Genomic DNA, 24,198 nt, shown 5'->3' with positions numbered 1-24,198 from the left:
ACACTGTCATCATGTAGTTAATTTTGACACCATATCGCTGGTTGTTTCTGCTGGGTGCTAATTTTTGGCATATTTTATTCCAGTTGAAATATTTTGAATTTTCGTTAAAGCCCACTTACTTATCTCCTGTTACTTCTTCTTTTATAAAAATTAATGAAATTAAAAACATCCTTTTCCTATAAAATTTTTTCCTGTTTAAATTGTGAAATTTACAATGTACCCATAAAATATAAATACTGAGGTATAACAGTATTTAGGTAAACAAAAAGAGAATCAAGAAGCTCAAGTTTCCTGATCAATTGTCAATCTTCTGGGTAATACCAAAATTTATACAGCGAGTAAATAAATCACTTCAGGGGAAGAATTGGGTCTCCTTTAATTACAGGCACAAGCACTGATGAAATTCCTTAGGTAGTTAACTAGACAATTAAGAAGCTCATCAGTTAATGACATTCAATCAAAGGCAGGCCAGCTCTTACTCCTGAAGTTAAATGTTTTACTTGCCATAGTATTGCAATCATGTTACTTAAACTGTAGAAATAATCAATCACAAGCCCTACAGCATTTCTCAGCTGCTAACTAAAAAATAATGGCTCGTCTCTTTGTGCAGTGATATTAAGTATTTTTCCTAAAATGCAGCTGACAACAATAATCTAAATGCATGCAACATGACAAAATCATGCTCACAAAAAATTATCACTTGAATTGCATGACAATGTGATTTTTTTTTAACATAAAAAAACTTCATGATAATGAACATTGAAGTCCAATAAGACACCAAACAAATAAAACCTATGACTTAAAAATAATGATGAAGTTTTAACATGATGCAGCATCTAAAAATATGCAAGGTCAACATTAAGGTCAATAAAAGGGATAAAAACAATGTCACAAAACAATAAAATGCAACATATGCAATGGACAATTGTGAAAGGGATGCAAAATCTGTTTTTTTCTGTGTGAAAATGTCCTCACCAATCCATGGATAAAGATTAATCCTATCCAACCAATCACTAACGCCGTCTGAAACAGCCAATCAAGCTTCTTTTCACAAAATTATCATTTTTTTTCAATAATTTTTTCAGATTACCATGTGCTTGCTGATGCAGCAAATCAAACTTTTTTTCACAAAATAATTATTTGCGATTTTTTCAAATTACACCAAGTGCTTGTGCACTGGTCTCACTATATAAAAAGTAGGTAATCACTTGAATCTACAAACCCCTTTAAAAAAGTAGTGCTAAAGAACAGTATTTGTCAACAGTACAATCTTGTGTATATACCATTCACCAAATATCTGTGTTTACCAAACAACTGCTCCATTGTAATCTTTTTTTGTGTTTAAATTTGACTGAGCAAACTTCTGCTCTGCTTTTTTCTTCCTCCATAAAAAGAGCTTAATACCATCGAGGTAATAATCTGACTAAATGAAACAGCTTTAACCTTTATATACTATTCTATATCTATTTTTCTAGCAGTTCTCAAATTTACACTGTATATAACTTGGTTTCTAGAGTGAATATGACAATCATTAAAGTGCATCACATCTTAAAAAAAAAAAACAACAACAAAAAAAAACAAAAAAAAACAAAAAAAAAACATCAATTTGTACACATTTATCATTTAAAGAACTACTAGAAAAACATCTGTTGCAAAAATCATGTTCCAAATTTTTGTAATGTAAAATGCCCATATATTTAGAACAAGTTTTAACAAAATAGATTTGGAATGCCTTGATTTTCATTTTACAGATTAAAGTAGACAATGTAATTATAAAGAAGAAAACTTAATAAAACAAAAATACAAAAAAACAAAAACAAAAACAAAAAAAACAAAAATATCATGAGAAACTAATACAAACTGCCAAAATATAGATTACATGCCTTACTGTCAGTTATCTCCCCCTAAATCTTAAGGAACACAATTTCTACAAATTTTTTACAGTGTATAACAAACTATCCTAAATAACCTTGCCTACACAGTGACACATACCTATGAACTCACCTATCACCGACCCAGACTTAGTAACTGAAGAAATGATGACAAAACCAAATCCTTCAGTTTCACGACGGTTTACTGTTACATCATAAACTTCACTCATCCCATTATATGATGAAGTTTCCCCTGCAATATTATGTAATTGGTAGAAGAAAATCATACTTCTTCAAGAGAAAAAAGCGATTATTCTTTTCCATATTGGTATAAAGATCTTGTTAGAAACATGCAATCACATAACAGTAACAGGTTTATGAGATATTCATCTTTTACATGTTTTTAAACTAGTATACATTGTCTTAAGTTTTTATTCTGCCAACAAAATATCAATATTTGGTAACATAAGAGAGAAAGGCTTTTAGTTTGAAACTAAATAATTTAAGCAAATACATATTCTGGGTGGATTTCACTAACTAGTTACATCAGTATATCACCAATGTTAAGACTTAGGTTGGAAAGGTCAACACCAGGTTTAAGTAAGTTTGGTTTATCATCATTTGAAAATTAAACCAAAACATGTTAAAATAAGCAAAATCCTTTCTTCAACTGCCTTTTACTAAATGCAAATATTTTTTTCCCACAATTTATCTGGGAGATGATGATGAAAACTAGAGCTGTGAAGAGTTACAACACAAATAGACCTCAATACATTGGTGTCATACTAACCATTACCCGATACTAATATTCGTCTCCGTAAACCTAGCGTTACTCTGCCAGAAGTTCCTGCATTGGTCATTAGTAGAACAACACGTTGGTGTGTAGAATTAATTACTGAAATGCCATCAACATGTGTGATTTCATCACCAGTTCTGATTCGGCCATCTAAATCAGCAGCACCACCAGGGACAATATGGCCTACAGAAACCTACAAAACCAACCATGCAGAATGTAGTCTGAAGCTATGATGACACAGAGTAATTGAAAGATAGAATGGAACAAGTTTATAAAATGGTAAATAAGTTTTGACATTATCCCAGTGGAACTATACATGTTATCATTCTAAAAGTAACATAATAAAACAATATTGTGAAATTGATTATTACAAACAAATTGATAACCAAAATGAATACCCTTACAATCTGTGATTTTTTGATATCTGATTTTGATGAATTATAATTTTTGTATTATTTTTAAGGATACAAAAATAAAAGTCTCACCACCTATGATTTAAGTTATTGAAGACATGCTAATTAATATTACTTACTTGTGATCCCTCTTCTGTACCTCCAATAATTCTGAATCCAAATCCACTATCTTGTCTGCTTAAAGTCACAGAGTATTCTGCCACACGAATGGCATCTTCTCTATTTGTCATTCTTGGTGGAAGTCGAGGCGAGCTGGAATACTGACTATTGAATGAAGAGTTTGACTGAAGTGGCAAACGTTTTGGAACACGAGTTAAATTACTTGGAGTTGGATCTACATCCTCAAATGATGTGCTTTGTCGAGATGGATGACCAGCACCCTTTTGCGAAAATGAACTAAAACTATTTTTGTAAGGGTCATGGTAATCATCCCCACCCCTGCGTAAAGCTGGAGGGGATCCAGGATAATTACTAAACCCCCACCGTGACTGCTGCTGGCTACCAAATCCCTGCCGTGAAGGTCCATTCATACCGAAAGTATTATTATGGTAGCGAAAATCTGAATTGTCCCTATTGTAACCATATGATGTTCCTGGTAAAGGTGTTTTACTCCTTGACATGTCTTGTGCCGTAGGAGTTTTAGGTCTTTGATATTCACTACCTCTATAATCTGGTCCTTGACCCCTGTGTAACATATCTGGCCCTGGGGTCCGACTACGAAACATACCAGGTTTAGTTACTTCACGGTCTCTATCATAAAAACTATGTGTAGCACTACTACTGCGATTGAATGTATCCTGTCTACCTCCAAAAGACCTTTGTTCTGGCCGATATTGGTCATACCGAGGACCTGGCGGTGGTCTAGAATTAATGTCATGAAATTCAGAAGATGATCCACGGGACTGATTTAAGTCCTGTCCTTGACTTCCTGAATCACGGGTTTCATCATGGTCTCTCCGCAGATCATTTCTTGTATTAAACATGTCTATTGGTCTATTGGCAAGTGGGGGTTTGCCTCTATCATCGTTTGTCACAGGTCGTGTAGGTGTTTTAGGCCTTTCTGTTAAGACTGGTGTTTTGGGTCGGAAATCTGATTGTGTTGGAGTTTTAGGACGACTGGGAATAGCTGGCCTTGATCCATCTACCATATCATTTTCTGAAAGAGAAAAATTTTTGGTATCTTTTTAATCCAATTGTATGCCTAATTAAGGAGATATAAACCATACCACACAATACAGAAGATAAATATTAATATGCATTTAAAAGAAACATAGCGGAAAAAAAGATGTGAGGGATTTAACTTATGTCAAGCTTGAATAAAATGTTCTAATTACTTATCTTTCCATTTTCTATTAAGTCATGGGTAACTTACAGATTACAACAGCAATTTTGCATTTGATGTGAAAAACATTCTAATCAAACGACTTAATTTTTTTAATATTTATTTTCTTTACTTTGAAACATGGAGCTTTTCTGTCATCTGTAACTTTGATAAGACTTCAAAGTTGTTTGAATAGCTTTTTTTTTTATATCTATTCAAGAATTGTGGAACTAGATAATGCATGACAGCTCTTTGTTCTCTTAAGCTGATGACTGTGTTCAACTATCTGATCAAACAATGAACATATCTTACATAAACAGAAAAACAATAGTAGTACATATTCATGTGGGAAATTCAACTTGTCTATAGTAACATGCACATAGAAGGATTCATTAAAACAGAAAGGGGAGGGCCCTCAGTTCCAATTTTAATTACTTTTTTTTCAAAAGGGGAGGGTTTCAAGCTATAATTTGCTCATTTATGACCAATTTTAGCACAAAAAGAATCCACCAATGTGTAAAATCTGAAAATATAATGGTACAGTATTATTTGAAAATTATCTTTGAAATCCCTGAAACACTATTTAAATGGAACCAAATTTGAACTTGATCTGCTACTCATCTTTATATTCTCATAGATAAATCATTTTAACATATACAAAAAAGTCCAGAAAACATGCAATGTTGTTGATGAACTAAAGGACAGACAAACAGTCAGAATGAAAACATATAGTCCTCTTCAGTTATGCCTACAGTGTAATGACATTAAAACAATCTAAAAGTCATTTTCAATTCAACACATCAATTTTTCAAGAAGAAAAATTACTAATTAAATAGATCATACCTTTATTTGAGTGATTATCACCTCCACCATTCACAAATCTATTGTGATCTGAAAAAAAAAAAAAAAAAAAAAATCATTAAATGTCTCAATAAATAAGATGCCAATAAGGTTCACAATCTAACAACATTAAAACTGGAATAAAGTAGATTCTGCCTGTTTTCTTAAATCAGTCTTTAAATTTGATGCAGTATGTAACAATGTTAAGTTTGATCTCCAGAACACTGATACTGAAGAACAATTCAAACCAGAAATTGTACTTAAATACAGAATCATGGTTATATTCTTGTTCTTTGATTTGCTCTTTATTAACTAAATTGTGGTTTGTGTTTATCGATATTGAATTTTGAGTCTAGTACATTTGCACTGTGTGTTAAATGTCAGTCTGCATTTATCCAGAACCATAGAAGTGTGTAAAAAAAAACGAACATATATATTTTTTTCATAAAAATCTTCATACGCCAAAATCAGATCACATTTCATGTTCACAATATAGCAATATTTGTATTTTTAAATACAAGATTCCTTCCTTCCTGACATTAATCTGTTACTCTCTCTGGATACCATGCAGGAATGTAAACCTACACACAGTTTTATACTGTTTTCAGATATTTTAAAAATAAACCTTTTTTTGTTGCATTGTGTATGTAGATCACCTCTGTTTCCTGTTTGTATATTTAGGCCATGTCATTCAATTTTGATGCCTCTGAAATGACCTTTCATTTCTGATGCTTCATTATTTTCTTCCCAAATATTTAAATTACTTCCAGACTAGTCACATAATTTAAAATGTGTTAGACGGCATTGTAAAATTTTTGAAATATCTTGAGATTTAACCTTAAATATGTACCTGTAGAATTTTTATCCTCATTAAAGAAGAAAGCACCTGGATTGCTGCTAAAACTGGTATCAGATACATTTCCTTCAGATTTGTTCTAAAATATAGAAACTTGCTTTACTAACTCATGTTATTAAACAAAAGCAGCGCAAAATGCATGTACAATGTTAAAAATTTAAATCAGGTCATAATAACACCTGCATAAATTAGATAAAGGTGCACTGGAATAATGATGCATTTATCATACTTATCAGATACTACTGACACCTCTGATGTAAAATAAGTTTTTCCAACATCAATATCTACCTTAATCCAACCATTTTATTTGGTATTATTTTAAGAACGAATATCTTCAAAAACCTTATATTACAGTGAGTTCCACAGACGCCATATGTTTTTAAGGCAACATGGTATAAGTTTTTACGGTTTCTGGGACAATATCATGATAATTTGACACAGAACTCAGATGTACTGTAAGCATCATGCAAAATTAATTCATATCTAGTATACTTAATATGAAACCTTACCCCTTGGGATGGTTTACGACTCCTCACAGGAACACCTGAAAAAAAAAGAAATACAGAACAAATCAATACACAATCCTTGGTTTAAGTTTATACACTAAGTCTGGTATTAGCAGTAATCAATTTCTAATTGCTGTACAGGAATGTCTGAAATATACAGGTGATTGATTTCCACCCCAGGGTCATAAATAAACATAGGAAATCATCTATTCCTTCCTAAGGTTAAAATAAACATGGGAAAAGCTTTCATATGAATGGCAGGATCAGGTTCAAATTGTCTCAGGACATGGGGCACTACTCCCAAAAATAGCCTTTTTTATTTTGATCTGATTCTAGGGGTTAAGCTCCTCATCTTTTCAGTCTTAAAATTTGTATTTGTTTACATTCATAGGTTCTTCTATTGTCCTTGTGGCTTTGAGCAATTGAATGATTGTGTGAAGGCAGTTCAACGTTCAGACAATGCTATTAAATAGTAAAGCACAGGACCTTGTTAAAGTTGCCTCTACCATTTTGACTTAGAACTATTACCATTATTTTTTACTTGGTATATCATGAAACAGTAGTATTTACTTCTAGAGGATTTCAACAATTCAATGCAATTACAGTAACAGTTTTTTTTTAACATATAATTTTGCCCATATTGGTTTACTGTGACCATAGAATAAACCACGACAAATTGGAATGATCTATGTCACAACTTTATGACTTGTTTTAGTAACAAACTTATTTCTTTATTTTTAAATCTTATGTATTAATTAGACCATGTCTCAACATAAACTCACCTCCTCTTTGTACAACAATCTTCGTTTCTACTCCTTTAGGACAATCTTTTAAAACCTGAACAATCTGTGAATGAGACATGTCTTTTACATTAAAACCATTTATTTCTTGCAAAATATCACTTTCTTGTAAATCCATACACCTAGGTTTATCAAGAATCTGTTTTACTCGCTGTCCAAAAGCACTGTCAGCTATCGTAAAACCAAATCCCATTTCACCTCGCACAATGTGCATTGTCAATGTCTCCACTTTTGGAGAAGAATAGAGAACGTCTGGCGTATTTTCCTTATGAATGCTGCCTCCACTTCCATGAAGAGAATTGTCTGAACTTGATTTTACAGATCTAGTCAAATCAGGTAATGACTTAGGGTTGTTGAATGAGGTAAAATTCATGTTTGAATTCGGATGATTCTCCAAATGAAATGCGTAACTTGGTGGGGAAGCGGCCGTAGGTGCGTCTCCGGAGGGAAGTGTCACTGCAACTGTCACTATAATTTCCGTATTTGGATCATCAGGATCAAACGGAAGGGAGTATCCCCGACAGACAGATAATTTCACTCTCTGAAGAGGCTGAATTGTTTGAAACAGATTCACAATATCCTGATGAGAATATCCTAACACACATTTGTCATCAACATAAACCAGAACATCTCCTGTAAAACAATGAACACATCAAATAATGAGAACTAAAAATATGGCAGAAACAAAACTGCAATATCTACATGTAACATTCGTAAAGGGAGTCTTGTCATGGGTACCACATGGAGTTTAACACCTGGCAAGAAAGAATGTCAATTCAATCAACTTGCATAATTAATGAATGAGATGACATTCATTTGCAAACTTATCATGTTAATGAGTAAATAGACACCCTTATCTATCTGGTCAATTTATTCTAGGTCATTTTGGGCAAAGCTGCATCATAAACCAGAGACAAAAATCATGATTGAAATTATATTTATATTATCCTATACAAGTACTTTAGATCAAGGAAGATATTACCTCGATATTGAAATCTTGTTAAAAGAAACACTGGTGAAAAAAGAAGGAAGTGGTTCAATAGAAAACACAGAACTACACAGAACTGAAAATTGATTTTTTTAAACTTAACCATCCATAAGAGTATAATCTTATTAAGTATCATTCTAATTAAGAATCAGGTAATGGGTGGTACATCTCTTTTTTTTTTTAATTTTAGTCTCTTTTGCCTCAGACATATTCAATACATCTAAAAAAACAACTAAAAATCTATTTAAGTTTATCCTGAAGCATCTGTTGCAAAGGTATTTTTTACTGCTTATATAGGGAAAAAGTACATGAAAATTTTTCCATCATTTTACCATCGTGTATTTTAATTAAATTTGACCTATCAATTTCTTAAAAAGGTGAACTTTACCAACACCTTGGAGGATATTTCTGCATGTAATGAGGTATAAACACTAGGATAATACAATAAAATCATTCTGTTTTTTTTTTCAAATGTGCCACATCATATTCACAGTTTGCCTGACTCTTAGACAGAGAAGTACCTAACGTGATTTCAAGACATCATTGTAATTTAAAGCATTATATTGTTGGTACAGTGATAAATATGAAGTATTTTCTGCCAATTTACAACAGTAGCTTTTTTTTCAGTCAGTTTCCCCACAATATTTTTTACTTTACCAATCTCCAACTCATTCATGTTCATATCTTCAGAACTCATTACACAAGATAGGAAGTCATGTCTTTCTGAAGTACATCACAGTAATTAAAATTGCCAGAATATTTCTGAATGAAATGAGTGATGGTACTGCCAACTATCAATGTAGCAGCTTGAATCAGATCATAATCGCACCTTCAACACATCTTATTCTTAAATTTACGTCATCATGATAGAAAAAAAAAGTATCCTCATACCTAATCAATGACTACCTCATCTTATTTTCCCTAAATTAAACAATCGATGCAAGCATTTGCAACAGATATTTTGTTATTTTGTAACTTAATCTAAATTTAATTTCATGCAATGAGGAAAAAGATTCAAAGTTCCACATTTATATTTTAGCACTAATAGGAATATTGCAATCTAAACCAAACAGTTTAATAATTAATGAAATTAGATACAGAGGAAATACATGTATCTAATTTTTAAATGTTCATTTTTGTGGTGTGACTAAATTGTAAAGGTTCCTGAATACAATTTGTGAAATACAATATTAAAATATAATTGAAAAATCATTGGAAATATATTTTGGAAAAACTTTTTTTCACATCATCATACTTTGAGAAGAAAGGTGAAAATGTCCCATAAAGCTAAAAAAAACCCCAATCATATGGACAAAGCGTCAGTAATATCTTATAAATGTAAAATGTAAGACCAGAACTATGAATGGTTAAAAAAATATCCTGAAAAAAGTAAAGAAATAGACTGACACAGAAGTAGGCTTTAGTACAAGTGCGGAGCCAGAAAGCACTGTTTTGTCAAAAGTACTACATTGAGCTCCATCCATCACAGGCATAACCTAAACTCATATTAATATTAATCATAATCATAATAAATTAGTGAATAATAGCCACATTTAAAAGGTAAAAGGGTACTAAATACAAATAAAACTCATAAAAATATAGAAAATGAGGTCCAAATTTTCAACCTTACAGCCTTCGCCAGTGGCAAAAAGTTTTAAAGGTAGAAATGACCATACCTGTTTGGAGTACACCATCAAGGTAAGCTGGACCATTCTCTACAACTTTTTTGATTTGCAGGAATTCCTCATCTGAGTGATCACCTCCAATAATGGTAAATCCAAATCCTCTAATACTTTTCACTAAAGAAGTGTTTATAATTTCACCTTTTAATTCATTGGGATTCTTTGTGAAAACTCTCTTGGGATCTGAAATGAATTAGACATTAAAGTTAAAAAATAGAAAATCCATACAATGAAACAAACTTTTATGAAATGGATTACCAGCTCCTGGAAATGTCAATATCCAGCTCAGAAGGCAGCAAAGTAAAATCACTTGTTTAAAACTAATGGCTTCTTTAATTTGATGTAACATCAAAGTGATGGTAATTTAGCTCCCAACAATTTTTAAAAAATCATATTTAAATGACACTAGTATAATAGGAATGATTGCCTCTTACTAAAAAAAAAATTCATGCACCTAATCCAAAGTGAATAAACAGCAAGTACATTACAGCCTAGCACACAGAAATGAACATCAACAAGCCTTTATTAATCAAACAGTTACAGTATAATTAGAAACAGGTGAAGAACACTTTTTTTATGTTGACAATTGATAGACTTGTCAAATGCAATGACATATATATGATATTTGATCCACAAGGACAATTCTCTAAAGAGCTGTTACACATATGGCTCATTATGTTGAGTCATGTTACATCATACTATTAAAGGGAACATATACAAAGAAACCTGTCTAAATGGAACCCTGGATAAACGCGCAACCTGTGTAAACCAGACATATTTTGAAATTAATACATATAGGTTTCAATACATTTTAAACCTGTGGAAATCAAACACCTGTCTAAAACACAACAAATCCTTCAGTCCAGGAAGGGTTAAGTTAAAACATGTTTTAATGTATATAATAATTCTGCACAAAATATTCAGGAAATCTCTGTCAAATAAATGAAAAAAAGTTGAAAGAAAGGCAGTAATTACTTAAGATTTTACACTTAACTGATCTTTTATAATGATTGAACCTAACAAAAAATCTATAATTCACTATATTTCTTTACATTCAACAACTACAATACTTTAACAAGCTAGCAAATATTAATTAATTTCTCAGAGATTCAATAAAATAAATTACTCCACCTCAATATCCTGTACAATGCTCATTAAGTTAAAGTCCATTTTTTTTCCACACTAAAGCATTTTTATTTAAAGTCTCAGGCATCAGAGTAATTAGTTGAATACACAATAACAATTCATCCATAGTAAAACACTTTTTTAAAAGGGCTAATTTTACAAGGAAATAAAATCTGGTTTAGGGGTAATTACTAAAAATTATCTTCTAAACAAAACCTCAAATGGATATTTAAATACAATACTTAGTAAACAGTGCCCCATCATTGAACAAATAATACTGTAAATTCCTTATAATTTTTGTACTTCTACATTTCAATGACTTTATTTTGCAAAACTACATTGTATACATCCATTAGTGAGGTCATTCAAAGTTAACTTTTTTGGGGTTTAAGGTCATTTTTTCATGAAAACCAATGAGGACAAAAAAGATACTTTTTTCTTTTTATTGCCCATAAAAGTATTGAGAGTAAATTCTCACATTTTATTAATATGGGAACAAAATAGGGTACTAAAGCACCCTAAAAAGGACCAGATATGCCTGGAAACCAAGAAACTGATTTCACTAGACCTGAATGCATCATTATCGCTCATCTTGAAAAACAACTTTCTGGTGAAAATATCATTCAGCCAAATTTGCTGCAACTCTTTCAGCATTTACTTATAGGAGAACCAATGCAAAACAAATCGCTGAAGAAGAGTTGGGGACAACGCATGAGACCAAGTTTTGCTGAAAAATGCCTGAGTTCAACAGCCTTCATTTCTACAACTTTGTCCAAATTACATCCCACTAAGTTTCATAACAATGCTGCAAGCTGCTTAGAAAACAGTTCAGACAGACAGACAGGGTGAAACCTATATACAAATTATAATATATCAGGTTTAAAATATCCCTTAAAAGTGATACATTCACAAAATAGTTAAATAGTGCTTCAGAAACTGTTTCATACATAAGCAATGTAAACCAATTTAGTGTACACTTTACAGTTACATTAAGGCGCACTGTTTCGCACACCAAGATACCCCCGTCAAATTTTGTAAAACTTATAATTCAAAGTTGAAATTTGGTGGCTATATTGTTCAAATCTTGTTAAGCATTTATACATAGACAGATGTAATATATGTAATGGTAAACAGATGTAATTTAAATGAAGAATGGTATCCAGAATGTTTCATTTCCCTGCCATATTAGGTTCCCTCCTCAGCATCAGAAGGCTGATTTTCAAAATACCTTATTTCGCACGAACTTTCAGAACTAAAATTGTGAGAGAATGAACTGAAAAGGGTCTTATTATTTTTACCCTTCTTCCACAAACTCCATGCATGCTTTCATCCTGTGGTAGTGTCTAAGTGCCTGATATTTTATAAAACATAGTATTTGGCTGTTAGTTTTGGAAAGGCACCCCTGATTAGTACTTAAACTCAGTAATATTTTTTTCAGTATGTTACCATGGCTACTGGATTTTATAACAATAATCACTAAATTACTTATAAATGACTTGAAGCTCCACACACCAAGGATTTCAAAAATATGCACAAAACACTAGAAATTTCTGTGCAGACTGCCTGAAAACAGCTTTATTTCAACAAAATAATACCAAATTTTCAGAAATGACCTAGCTGTATTGTACTACCTTAGTTTTGCATGCGATTTATTTTTTTGCTTATTTCATGAACAAGGAAAACCTGCAGAATTGTATCCCTGCAATTCTGAATTCAGTTCAGTTGAAAAAACATCTCTGATAGAGTTGAGTAGCCCCAAATTAGATCTACATCCCAAAAAGTGAAATTGGTTTAAAATATCACAGTTTTACATTAAAAATTACCTAGTATTTTGAAATGCTAATTTGTATTTAAACAAAAACTACAACACACTTACAAACACAGTAAATTTACAAACACACGTAACATTTTGACACTACTAACCTTTACGAGCCTTCAGAGCTTTCCCATGCTGACTGTAATCTGGAAAATAACATGCAATCATACTTTTACATGCAAGCTAAAAATCAATAGAAAAAGAAGTAGGTTTTAGAAACTCCTTTTCAGGTAAAAGATACAATATAGTTGGTTGAATCAGCGCAGTCATAAAGCATGATACATAAATATCAAGGAAATATCATAGTTATAATTCAAGGTCACTGTAAATAGCAGATAATATTAAATACTCGATAAAGTTGCACTTTTCAGGAAGCACATTTTGAAGACCATCAAGGTGGTTATTTTTTTCTATTTCCTGAAAGTGTTATTTTATGCATGTATTTTTTTTTAAATTTCCACAGATTATAGAAAAAGGTGTATATACCAGTTCACCCCCTGGTAACTTGGTTACTACTTTTATTTAACCACAAAAAACACCAATATTACCACCTTGTATAGTATTGATTGCCATGAAAAATTGATAAAATCTAAGTCTATAAATACTAAAATTACATGTAGTAACAACCTGAGAGTATAGAGTTTTTATCTTTAGACTATCTTGGATAAGTCTCAATTTTGCTTTGCAACAATGAACTATGATAACGAAAATGTATAGAGCTTCACTTATTACAAAGCCCCCTTCTTTCAAAGTTATAAGTTCTATTATTTTGGATAAAAAATTAGAAAACAACAAAAAAAAAAAAACCCCAAAAGGCAGCATTCTTCTATGGAGACAAACACTGTATCAAAATATCATTAAAATCCCTCCATGTTTTTGAGATATTGAATTAAATCAATAATATGTCGGGTCACTTCCTCATCAAGATCAACATTCTAGAAGAAAAAAATGATCAAAATCCTGTAACTTCTTTAAGTCATTATATGATAAAAGACATGTTTTTAAGAAGCCAACCAAGAAAGCAAAAAACAATGAAATCGGAAGTAAACATAAATGTATGGTTAAAAAAAATAATAACTGTATTGGTAAAATATAGGTTTAAAAAATTCAGAAGAAAATCATGTCTGATGAAACTGTGATTTTACTTATTTTCGTGTGTACATATTGTTGAGATAAGATGCTCTCGAACATTTTCATATTCAAGTTAAAATATTCATAATCGTGGGTTATTATTTTTCAAATAAATTTTAGCATGATGTTTAAATAAATACAAAACAAAAAAAGTACATTTACAGTATAAAGACAAACAGAAGAATGGGAAACCATAATACAACATTTAGAAAATAGGAGGACTTACATGGAAGTGAAAGAAAGAACATCTTTAAGTCACATCCTTTAGACTTATTTATAAAGGAACTCTAAACTTTCACTTCACTGGACAATCTTTATCATTAAACATTAGAAAAATTTCAGTTTCTAAACATGTAAAGTTCTGGAAAAATTTGAAATGGGGAAACTCTAAAGATTAAATCTGATAGGTTCAAATTAAACTTGATCAAATCTTGAAGTAAAATCCAAAAATAAAACAGGGGCCTTTCCAGTACAAATCCAAGACCAGAAACAAATGAAATTCTCTTAATTTAATGTCAGTGCAACAGAATATTAATATCCTTCCACTTTCATCTTGGAACTACTAAAGATCAAACTTAAATTCTAAACCATCATAAAATGTACCTGGTGGGGCTCCTCTTTGATGGTTCATCATGTTGGAATCACTAGTCGATCTCTTAGCAAAGTCTTGACTTTTCTTTGTCCTTGGTAATGTACTATTCAAATCATTTCCTATAAAAAATAATTTATATAAATAGTTTAATTGAGGGAGTTAATAAAGACAATAAAATCAACTATCAGAAGCGAAATCACAAAACTCTAAATACTTAAAATTACAATGAATACAGTAAGATATTTCTTCTTTGGTGTAGACAAGCATTTTACAAAGTTAAGACAACAACACAGAGTATACATTTAACGAGTCAAAACAAACATATCACCAACACAAACATACCTTGCGCTCTCTTGGCTTGTGCTACTGGATTCTCGTACTGTGTTCTCCTGTTCACATGACTGTAAACAATAATACATAGGTCATAATATAACGGAATTATTTGCGTCAAAGCTTATATAAGACAAGTTAACATAGATATGGAATTATGTCAAGTGCATGTAATATTGTTGATACATGTATGTACTGCATCAATGATGACAGCATTCTTAGAATTCTTTGTTATCTCTATTGCTTGCTTTGAAGGACCTTATGATTCGACAGAGATTTTCTGTCACTTGGAAGTTCACAGAAAATTTGGAAAAGACAAATCTACAACAATGACAATATAAACAATTATGTGACCTTGACCTTGAAAACCATAGGAGCTGCAGCACATAAAAGCAGTAGCATCATCTGTTTGTATAGTATGCCACAAAACTGAAGCTCAATTCAAGAACAACATGCAGTTGCATACATTGTAAAGCTAACACTCACAACCTTTGCCCCTTCCATATATATAAAGCCAAATTTTAAAATCAATCCAGATAGCTGTGACAAAATTTGGGCAGACAAGGTGATTCCAATATGCACTTCTCATTATAATTACTCCAGTAATTGAGTTAATATAGTGTCAAATGTCATGACATCTGGTAAACAATGGTTGCTTTAATACTGCACCTAAAAAATAAACAGTTATTCTCTTAGAAAAGTAGTCTTATGAATAGATAAAGTATACTCACTCAATGTAGTATGTTCCATAGTGAGGATCTTCAACTTTTTCCCAGCCAAATGGTAGTTCTGAAATAGAAACTAAACTTTAAACAATCTACTAAGCATGATTTGATACATAGAGTGAAATTTTATACCCCACATAGTAGAAATAATCTTCCAACAAAGTAGAAACAGCTGAAAATAAAAAGTTTATAGTGCCAAAAATAACTACAAATCACTGTTGAGGTAGAACTGAACATCAAACCTTTCAATAAAAACGGAACATTACCAATATATAATATTCTTTGCAAATGTTTTCTGAAGTACTTAGAATATAACTCCAATTTTAATATAAAGTTCTTTCAGATAAAATACTTTACTTTGAATGTCTTGGACTACTTGTTTCCTGCTCTTGAAAATTTCAAAATGTGAAAAGTAAAGAAAAAAAAAACCTTCTGAAATGGAGAAATACTCTTATCAAATGCTTAGCCAAATAATCAGTGTGTAAGGCTTATAAATAGTTACAGCTGTGTTTATAATCTTTACATCATTTTACAGATGGTAAAGGCATTACACAGCCAGCTACTGGAAGACAAAGCTCACCATTCAGTAAAGCACACACATCAAGGGAAAACATTTTTTCATGTACACCAACTTCTCTTTATTGTTTTGTTTTAGAAATTGCTATTAAAAACGTGTGAATTAATGATTTCTGTTAATCCAAGTGAAAATGTATCAGGTATCAAAATTAAAAGGCATATGTAAAGCACCATCTTTAAAACAATCATTTTAACTGCTAGCATTTTAAAATATATTTGTATAAAGTTTTCCTGAGAGCTTACCGACATTTTTATCTCAGAATCAAAGGGTGTAATGAATTGCTGGTGCATATAAAATCAAAACAAACATTTCTTTTTTGGTACAAAATCCATCAAATGTTTATCTAATCAGTACAGTATCTCAAACACATCTTAGTTCACTCTTGGTTTTTCAGTTCAAGAGAGTTCAGTTAATGAAGATTGAAACAATAAAACACAAAAAATGAAATGATTTATTTTATTTGTAGAATTGAGTCATATTGAAGTAATTCAAAAAAAGTTAGCCAGATATTTCAAAAGTTCTCCTACAATTGGTGTTTGTATAGTTCTGGTAATATAAACAGGTTCAAATGACAAAAATGGAACATATAAAGATTTTCCTCCATGGAACATCATGAAATGTGCCGTAAAATTAATTTGTTTCAAGTGAAATGGTCACATTAACCAGCCTTTGCTGCCCTCTAAACTTCAGACAACAAGCCCTACCCTTATGATGATTGCTTGTACTGTCAACCATACTTCACATGGGGCCTTTAATTTGGATATAAAATCATCTTCTAAGTGAACTGATGGAAGATGACATTAAAGTATTAATTGAAGGAGAGTAAGAGAGAAAGTGACAACTTGGATAATATCATTTCAATACATAACAAAAGAGACAGCTAACAACAATAAAACATGCAACAGACAGACAGACAATGAAAACAGTAAGCATCATCAAACAAGAATTTCAAAGCAGATGTGCATAGTATGTATACAGTAAGCAGACTATCTTACAGCAGATGGAAGTCTGTCAAGAAGTTCATGACTGACATTTTATACGTCTTGTCAACACATCATATGTTTGTAACTATATTATCAACACTCTTACATCCTCATCACATACAGAAAATGACATACATGTAATTTTTACCATGACACAATGGACTGAGTATAGTAAGCACATTAGTAAAACCTAAACTAATCTACAAGTAATGTGGAAAGCATAAAAATAGAAGATCTGGTATGATTGCCAATGAGACATCAAAGCAACGAACAATAAAAAAATCTGCAGGTCACCACTCTCTTGTCAATACTTTTTTTTATATAAATTCACCATGCCATTTGCAAAACTAAGATGGCTTCTTTTTCATACTTTTCTTAAAATAAGTTTCATCCACTAAAAAAAAATAAATTTTACCATGATTATAAATTAACTATTTTCAGCTATCTGTAAACCTTAGTTAATGCAAAACTGACCTGAAAATTGTCCCCTATTCAAATATTTCTTCCATCCACAAATGAGAGATTTCTTTGTCCTTGTAGAGAAACAAACTTACTGAAAATTTCTCATGAAAACATTAAATCAAGCTGAGTTTTGTAATGAAGGAGAGCCTTACTACATAAACATTAAGTGAAAAGTGAAAAAAAACTAATTTATTCAAAGCACTGGGTACATGTATATCAATAATTAGATCTCTACTACAAGACTTGTCACTTTACAAAAAATAGCAGGTGATATTCTGTTAGTGCTTTATTTCAACATAAGTTCAAGGAGAGAAGCAACCAATAATAACTTCTTTTACACACTAAGTGAGAATGTAACTCATTGGTACTTATTTATAAAACTAAGTTGGCCAGAGCAATTTTGAATAGGGTATGTAAGTCTCGTCAATTGACTTAGTGGTTTCAGGATAATAGGGCCTAAGCTAATTTTCAAAAGCATTGAATTTTTTTATTTACAGAGCGCTAAATTCAGTATTAAAAAAACAAATCTATCTCTGTAAAAATACCAATAGGAAATGACAAACACCTATTTCTACATGATTAAAATGTTAAGAAATGTAAAGAATAGAAGATTTTGCACAGTTATGCAGCATTTTGCCATCCCAGAAGTAAACAATAAAATGCAGATAAGTCTTTGTTTTTCAATGCGATCCAAGTAGGAATTTCCAGTATGGAAAATGAGAACAAGACTTACAATCCCAACACATACAGACATTTCAGACTTGTTTATGTGACTTCATGACAATTCGTATTTTTGCCATAAATTAAGAATACCATTCATATATATATATATAAAAAAAAAAAAAAAAAAACATGACTTGTATTTTTTAACATACATGTAGGTACCATGGAGAGATTTATTACCTGTAGAGTGTAAATGACAGTCAAAATAGAAAGTCAGATAAGGAAAACACCTCTGATATATATATTTCAATGGGAACTATGTTAAATAAGTTAGTTTTATATTTCCTTGCAAATGAAATAAGAATTAGTGATTTGACAAACACCAAAAGACCTTTAGACAACAAATGAGACATAAGCTTCCATAGTGAAGAAATTAAAATAATACATTAGCAAATGCTCTGTGCATCAACTGAAAAGTGAATTTCACTTTATTTCATTAATGCTCTGACTCTGACATTACAAGAGGAAACATTATTTTCTAGTACAAACTCTTATCAATCATGAAATGGTGATTCAGATGTTTATAAAGCTACACTTTTTACTTTATCATAATTCTGAAACAGGATACTGCAAAACCATTAATACAACTACATGTATATCATTTAGCTCACTCAAAAGATTGGATCTAAACAAAGCCAAAAACACCATTATAACATCTGCTGGTTAAAAACTTGAGATGCCATGTTATAAAACATAAGTTAATTATGTTAAAAGTTTTACCCCCTAAAAAACTACAGCCCTTTTAAGCCAAAAAAAAAAGAAGTTCGGAATGTTGATGAACAACCATTTTTTAACAATTATTACTACTTTCAACTCTGAAAACACTATAAATAATACCAACAAATAAACAGGGGAGTAAAAAATCCATTATTTTCAACCCTTTGTCAAATTTCCTAATTGATTTACTAACCTGGGATGCTCCTTAATATTCCTCTCACAATAAATTTTATCCTTCCAGCCTCTGATTTTCATATCTTGATAACCTCTTTATCAGAATGCCAAGTTTTTTATAGATTGTATATTTCATGTACATTTCACTTCAATCAAGGAAGATGAGCTATCAAGGTGAAAGGCAAGAGTATGAGTTTACACTGATGATGTGTATTGGGGAAAACTTGTGTAATTATCTGCAGCATACTTAAGTTGACTATGATGTCAGCTAATGCACATTAATAAAACTTTCTACAGAATTCTTTTAACATCATTGGAGGCCAGATAACAAAGCTTAATGCGAGAATCTTATCTTTCAATATTATCAAAAATTTAAGATATATTTTGAAGTCTTCCTCCATTAATTATGATAAAGTTACAATCTATTCTTACATTCAAAAGACACTGCATTTCTTCAACTTATCAATTTGAATTCAATACACTTGTGTGAATTAGAAATGTAAAGCAAGTGCAACTTTAACAAAAAATGTGCAAAAACAATTGAAATGGTAGCAGGATAAAGAATTAACATGCAACTAAGGAGCAAAAGAAAAGAGAGACAACATAAAAAAAGAAATTGGAATCCACTATCAATACAGAGTTGTCTTTCTTTTATCTATGTCAGTATATACATTGTAACATCATCAATCATCCTATCAGCAAACTGTATTCATTAAAATGGCATAACACCACCTACATATAAATATGAAATACTATTCCAAAGAGATATAGTACCATTAAAAAAAATTTATGTGAAAATATGAAATATACGCTCCTAATGTTGCCTTTATACTTTAAATCAGATAAATATTATAGAAATGAAGCATATCAACATCTGTACCACTTGCTATGACGTAGGATGAAACACATTTTGTATGATTTCCCTGGACAAATCATAGACAAGAATTATTTTGATCTACTCAACGTGTAATTTTTTATCGCTAGGAAATAATGAGATTGCTACTGCTGTATGAATGCACATTCTGTGTTATTTCTCCAGAGTTTTCAAAACTAACCCCAAACATTTGATATCTTTTCAATCCTAACAGGAAGAGACATTTCAAAAGTAGAGATGACATTTTCTGTTTTATTAAGATCAATTTTGAGTTACCACTCTTCTGGCTGGTTTAAATTGAAGACAGACCACAAAGACATGTTCATACATATCTACATTACCCAACACTGATAAAAATTCAAGATTTCAAAGACATCCAATACCCTACACACTCATCTTTGATAACTGGACATCATGAACAAATTTCTCATGCAGAAAACATTCCAAATATTCATTAAGAACTCACGGTAAAATCATTCTTTACAGTTCTACAAAGATAATAAACAATGATTCACTAAAATTGTTTCATAATTATAAAATAAATCATCAAAACAAAACCAAAACAAAAGCCGAAACATTGAACTATTTACAGTTTGAAATCATTTAACCCACCAACTGACTTCTGACTACAAAACAATAAACAGAAGAAACAATGCTACACTAGTGACAGTTGGCATGATTTGAGATTGCTTATCTCCCCTGAAAAGGTGATAGACAACTGCTAAAGATTTTTTAATTGCTACTTTATCTATATGATGAACACTGGGTGCCAAAATTACTCCCTATAACTTCAAGAAAGTAATGTCATAAATTCAGCTGAAATCTGCTGACTAAATGTTGGTACAAGATACTTGGTGAGAACAAAAGATAATAGCTAGAGTATGACAGAAAGAAACTGTATGAACCTAAATGGATGGTCAAAGTCAAGTTTCAACTTGTTTTTGCTTAAGTTTATAACTTAAAGTCAAGTATTGACAAATTATTTGAATCTAGAATTGTTTTAGATTATTGAATGTGAGATAGGAAAAAAAGTTGTTTGACACTGGTACAAAAGTGGTTAGCAAGCTAAGTGGGGTAAGTAAAAGTGGCTTGCAAATTCACAAGTACACATTCACACCTAACACCCTTAAAACCTTGTTTTTCCCATTTTTACCAAGATGCCAAATAATTCCAGGTTCAAACAACATGGAAAACCCTAAAGTTAAATGATTAGCCTTTGCAGGCAATGGACAATAATTATTTTCATTTGGGCAAAACTACACATTACACTGTATACCTAACATTCCTATAAAATTTTAACAAAATCTGTAGAGAAGTTAAGGAGGACTTCTGCATATAAGATATGTAGACAGAAGAAAGAACAACAGGACAAAAAAAATGAATTCCTGACAGTGTGCACATCTCCATCTGGTTACATCACATCCCACAAAGTTTCATAAAAATACAAGCTGCTTAGAAAATAGTTTGGACAGGTGAACTGGGTGAAACCTATATACCCACAAACTTTGTTAGCCAGGGGTATAAAAAGTGAAACTTTACACCTCTTAACTTCAGTTGCAGCCAATATGGGTATTCTCTGTACCTAATATCGTAGACAAATTGAGACAGAATATAGGTTACCCAGGGTTTGAAATAAGCAGCGGCTGACATTCGCCAGTGGCCCCTAAAATTAAGTGTGGGATACTAAAATTTCTATTGTAATTGTAAAGAACTATACATAAGGGCTACCAAAATTTAGGCTGTGTGCTACCAACCCCACTGGTCACAATTTCTATTAATACAATAGGAAAACAATAGCTCTTGATCGTACATTTCAGAATTTTCCTTGAAAAATTCATAAAGCACAAGAAAACACCCCATGCATATTTATTTCCAAAGCAATTTGAAAATTTGTAAAGAAAACCAGACCGAGAAATTAAACTGATATGCAAAATGCCACAGCAGATCAAAGACAAGCATAAGCTCATGATGAAAAGCAGTTTAGATTACAGTGAAACTTGTCAGGTGGGATCAGATATAAAAGCAAGATAAATATACATTTGTCTTAGTCCAATAAAGATGTAAACAGAAGCTAAAAACAAAGTTTTTAAAATATAAATACAAGCTATCATAACTATGATACATATTTCAGGCATTTTTCTCATTTTTGCTAAGTATAAGCTGGGAGCATGACTGATTTTCTATTCTTTATATTATAATAGGGTGATATTATGAAGTCAATATGATTAGATGTCATAAATCATCAGCTGGATTTTCTAGTAAACTTTGAAAGGGAATGGAAAGTAAAATGAAAATAGGTACCGCCTCTGCTTGAGGTCACGAACAAAAATATTGGAAACTCTGCATTATAAAAATATATTACAACAGGAAGCAATGACCACAGACAATAAACAGGACTTCAAAATCAAAATGCATTCATCATTTTCAAAAGTTTCATATAACTTTCGCCATCCCAAGATAAGCTGAATGTGACAAGATCAATTTTCCCAAATGAGATCCATGTAACATTGTTAAAACCAATTGTAATAACAAACTTTTAAAAACACATTGTTAAAGTGATTTTTAATGGTTAAATTTGTAACACTGTTAAAATCTGAGACCAGAATTAGAGCACCTCAATGCCTGCTGCTTAAAAAACACAGTAACTCCTTCATTATAAGTATGAGAGGAGCTGATACACTTGAAATGAACTGTTGAAACGTCCTAAGCAACCTCAAATTAAAATTCCACAAGCTTGACACAAGAAAGTAATTATACCAACAGACAACAATACAAAGAAAATTCCATCCAATGCCTGTACAGCTTAGACATCCCCCATTATATATGATATGGTTTGCTATTTATCATATGTAACAAATCAAGCAATATATTGTTATTACATCAAAGGTTTATATGCGCCATTGCTACTAAGATGCTGTGACAGTACTATTGCCACAAACATGAAGAACTGTTTAACATCACTGAAATAAGTGAAACCAAATATTTCAACAGAAGTTAGCTGATTGTTGAAGTATTTTCAAAGCATCAAATTCAAATGTTGATTTAGATACATGTAGCATGGATAAATCCTTTGAGATAATGTGACTAGCCCTGTACAATGTGAAATAAGTGGTACAGTAGACCAACAGACATATCAATTCCAATGAGAATACTATCAAAGGAAAGGTTTCAAAATCAGTGGACATTTAGATGTAAATTTTGTGAAAATTTGTAATTTGCATCTTTAGATTCAAGAAACATACAAAATTTGCATCTTAAATAATCTGTTTAGCCTTTTTCATAGCAGGTGATGTCTATGACAATTTCCATGAACTTGTACCATGATTGAGTGTGTTATAAATGATAATTTACATGAACGTTATTTAAACAAAGTCTAGCCTGTGAACTATGAAGAATTTAAGAAGGTCTTTTCTGGATAAAAATTAATTTCAAATTCATTACTATACACACAGCACTGATAATTATTGTCTAATAGAACACTGCACAAAACCAAATACATGTATTTAATAGCAGAATTAAAAGGGTGACTAAATATTGAAGATAAAAAGCATAAATGCAATCAACTAGAAAATTCAGCCAATTTTGCACATATGTAAAGGAAACATCAGACCAAAGGATAAAAACAAGTGAGTCAATAACCCATTGAGCAAAACCCACTGATTAATACATGCATAATCACATGGGACATGTTAACAAACCTCATAAACCAACAAATCATTGTAATTCTACTAAGTTACAGATTATATTCAATTAATTCTGATGCAGCAACAGATGCAATGGATTGAGTCATATTGATGCAATAAATATGCAGAGGAATAGTTCATGTAATGGAATGAAATTCTAGTAAAATTTCTCCCCATTTTTGTCCCCCACTTAAACTATAATTATTTTTATCA

The 24,198-nt window shown here is 31.3% G+C and overlaps 1 protein-coding gene across 5 annotated transcripts in view; it reads right to left on the bottom strand.

Moving 5' to 3' along the window:
- Nucleotides 1-24,198, bottom strand: part of LOC148628320 (membrane-associated guanylate kinase, WW and PDZ domain-containing protein 1-like) — a 53,762-nt gene that overhangs the window by 9,526 nt on the left and 20,038 nt on the right. For 4 of the 5 annotated variants that reach the window (XM_088586044.1, XM_088586045.1, XM_088586048.1 and 1 more), the window contains 13 exons: nt 15,799-15,856; nt 15,080-15,138; nt 14,749-14,856; nt 13,122-13,160; nt 10,068-10,256; nt 7,386-8,036; nt 6,607-6,641; nt 6,092-6,176; nt 5,245-5,292; nt 3,200-4,236; nt 2,662-2,860; nt 1,993-2,124; nt 976-1,023 (listed from right to left, as the gene is read on the bottom strand). In XM_088586044.1, coding sequence (XP_088442170.1) covers nt 976-1,023; nt 1,993-2,124; nt 2,662-2,860; nt 3,200-4,236; nt 5,245-5,292; nt 6,092-6,176; nt 6,607-6,641; nt 7,386-8,036; nt 10,068-10,256; nt 13,122-13,160; nt 14,749-14,856; nt 15,080-15,138; nt 15,799-15,856 — 2,688 coding nt within the window. The remainder of the gene's footprint in view (nt 1-975; nt 1,024-1,992; nt 2,125-2,661; nt 2,861-3,199; nt 4,237-5,244; nt 5,293-6,091; nt 6,177-6,606; nt 6,642-7,385; nt 8,037-10,067; nt 10,257-13,121; nt 13,161-14,748; nt 14,857-15,079; nt 15,139-15,798; nt 15,857-24,198) is intronic. The other variant, XM_088586046.1, reaches the window with a different exon arrangement.

This window comes from Perna viridis, chromosome 1 (assembly GCF_037379345.1).
Source record: "Perna viridis isolate PV_CMFRI_1.1 ecotype Kerala chromosome 1, ASM3737934v1, whole genome shotgun sequence".
Classification (NCBI taxonomy): Eukaryota; Metazoa; Mollusca; class Bivalvia; order Mytilida; family Mytilidae; genus Perna; species Perna viridis.
The sequence above is the reverse complement of the archived record's forward strand: the minus strand, read 5'-3'. Positions and strand labels throughout refer to the sequence as shown.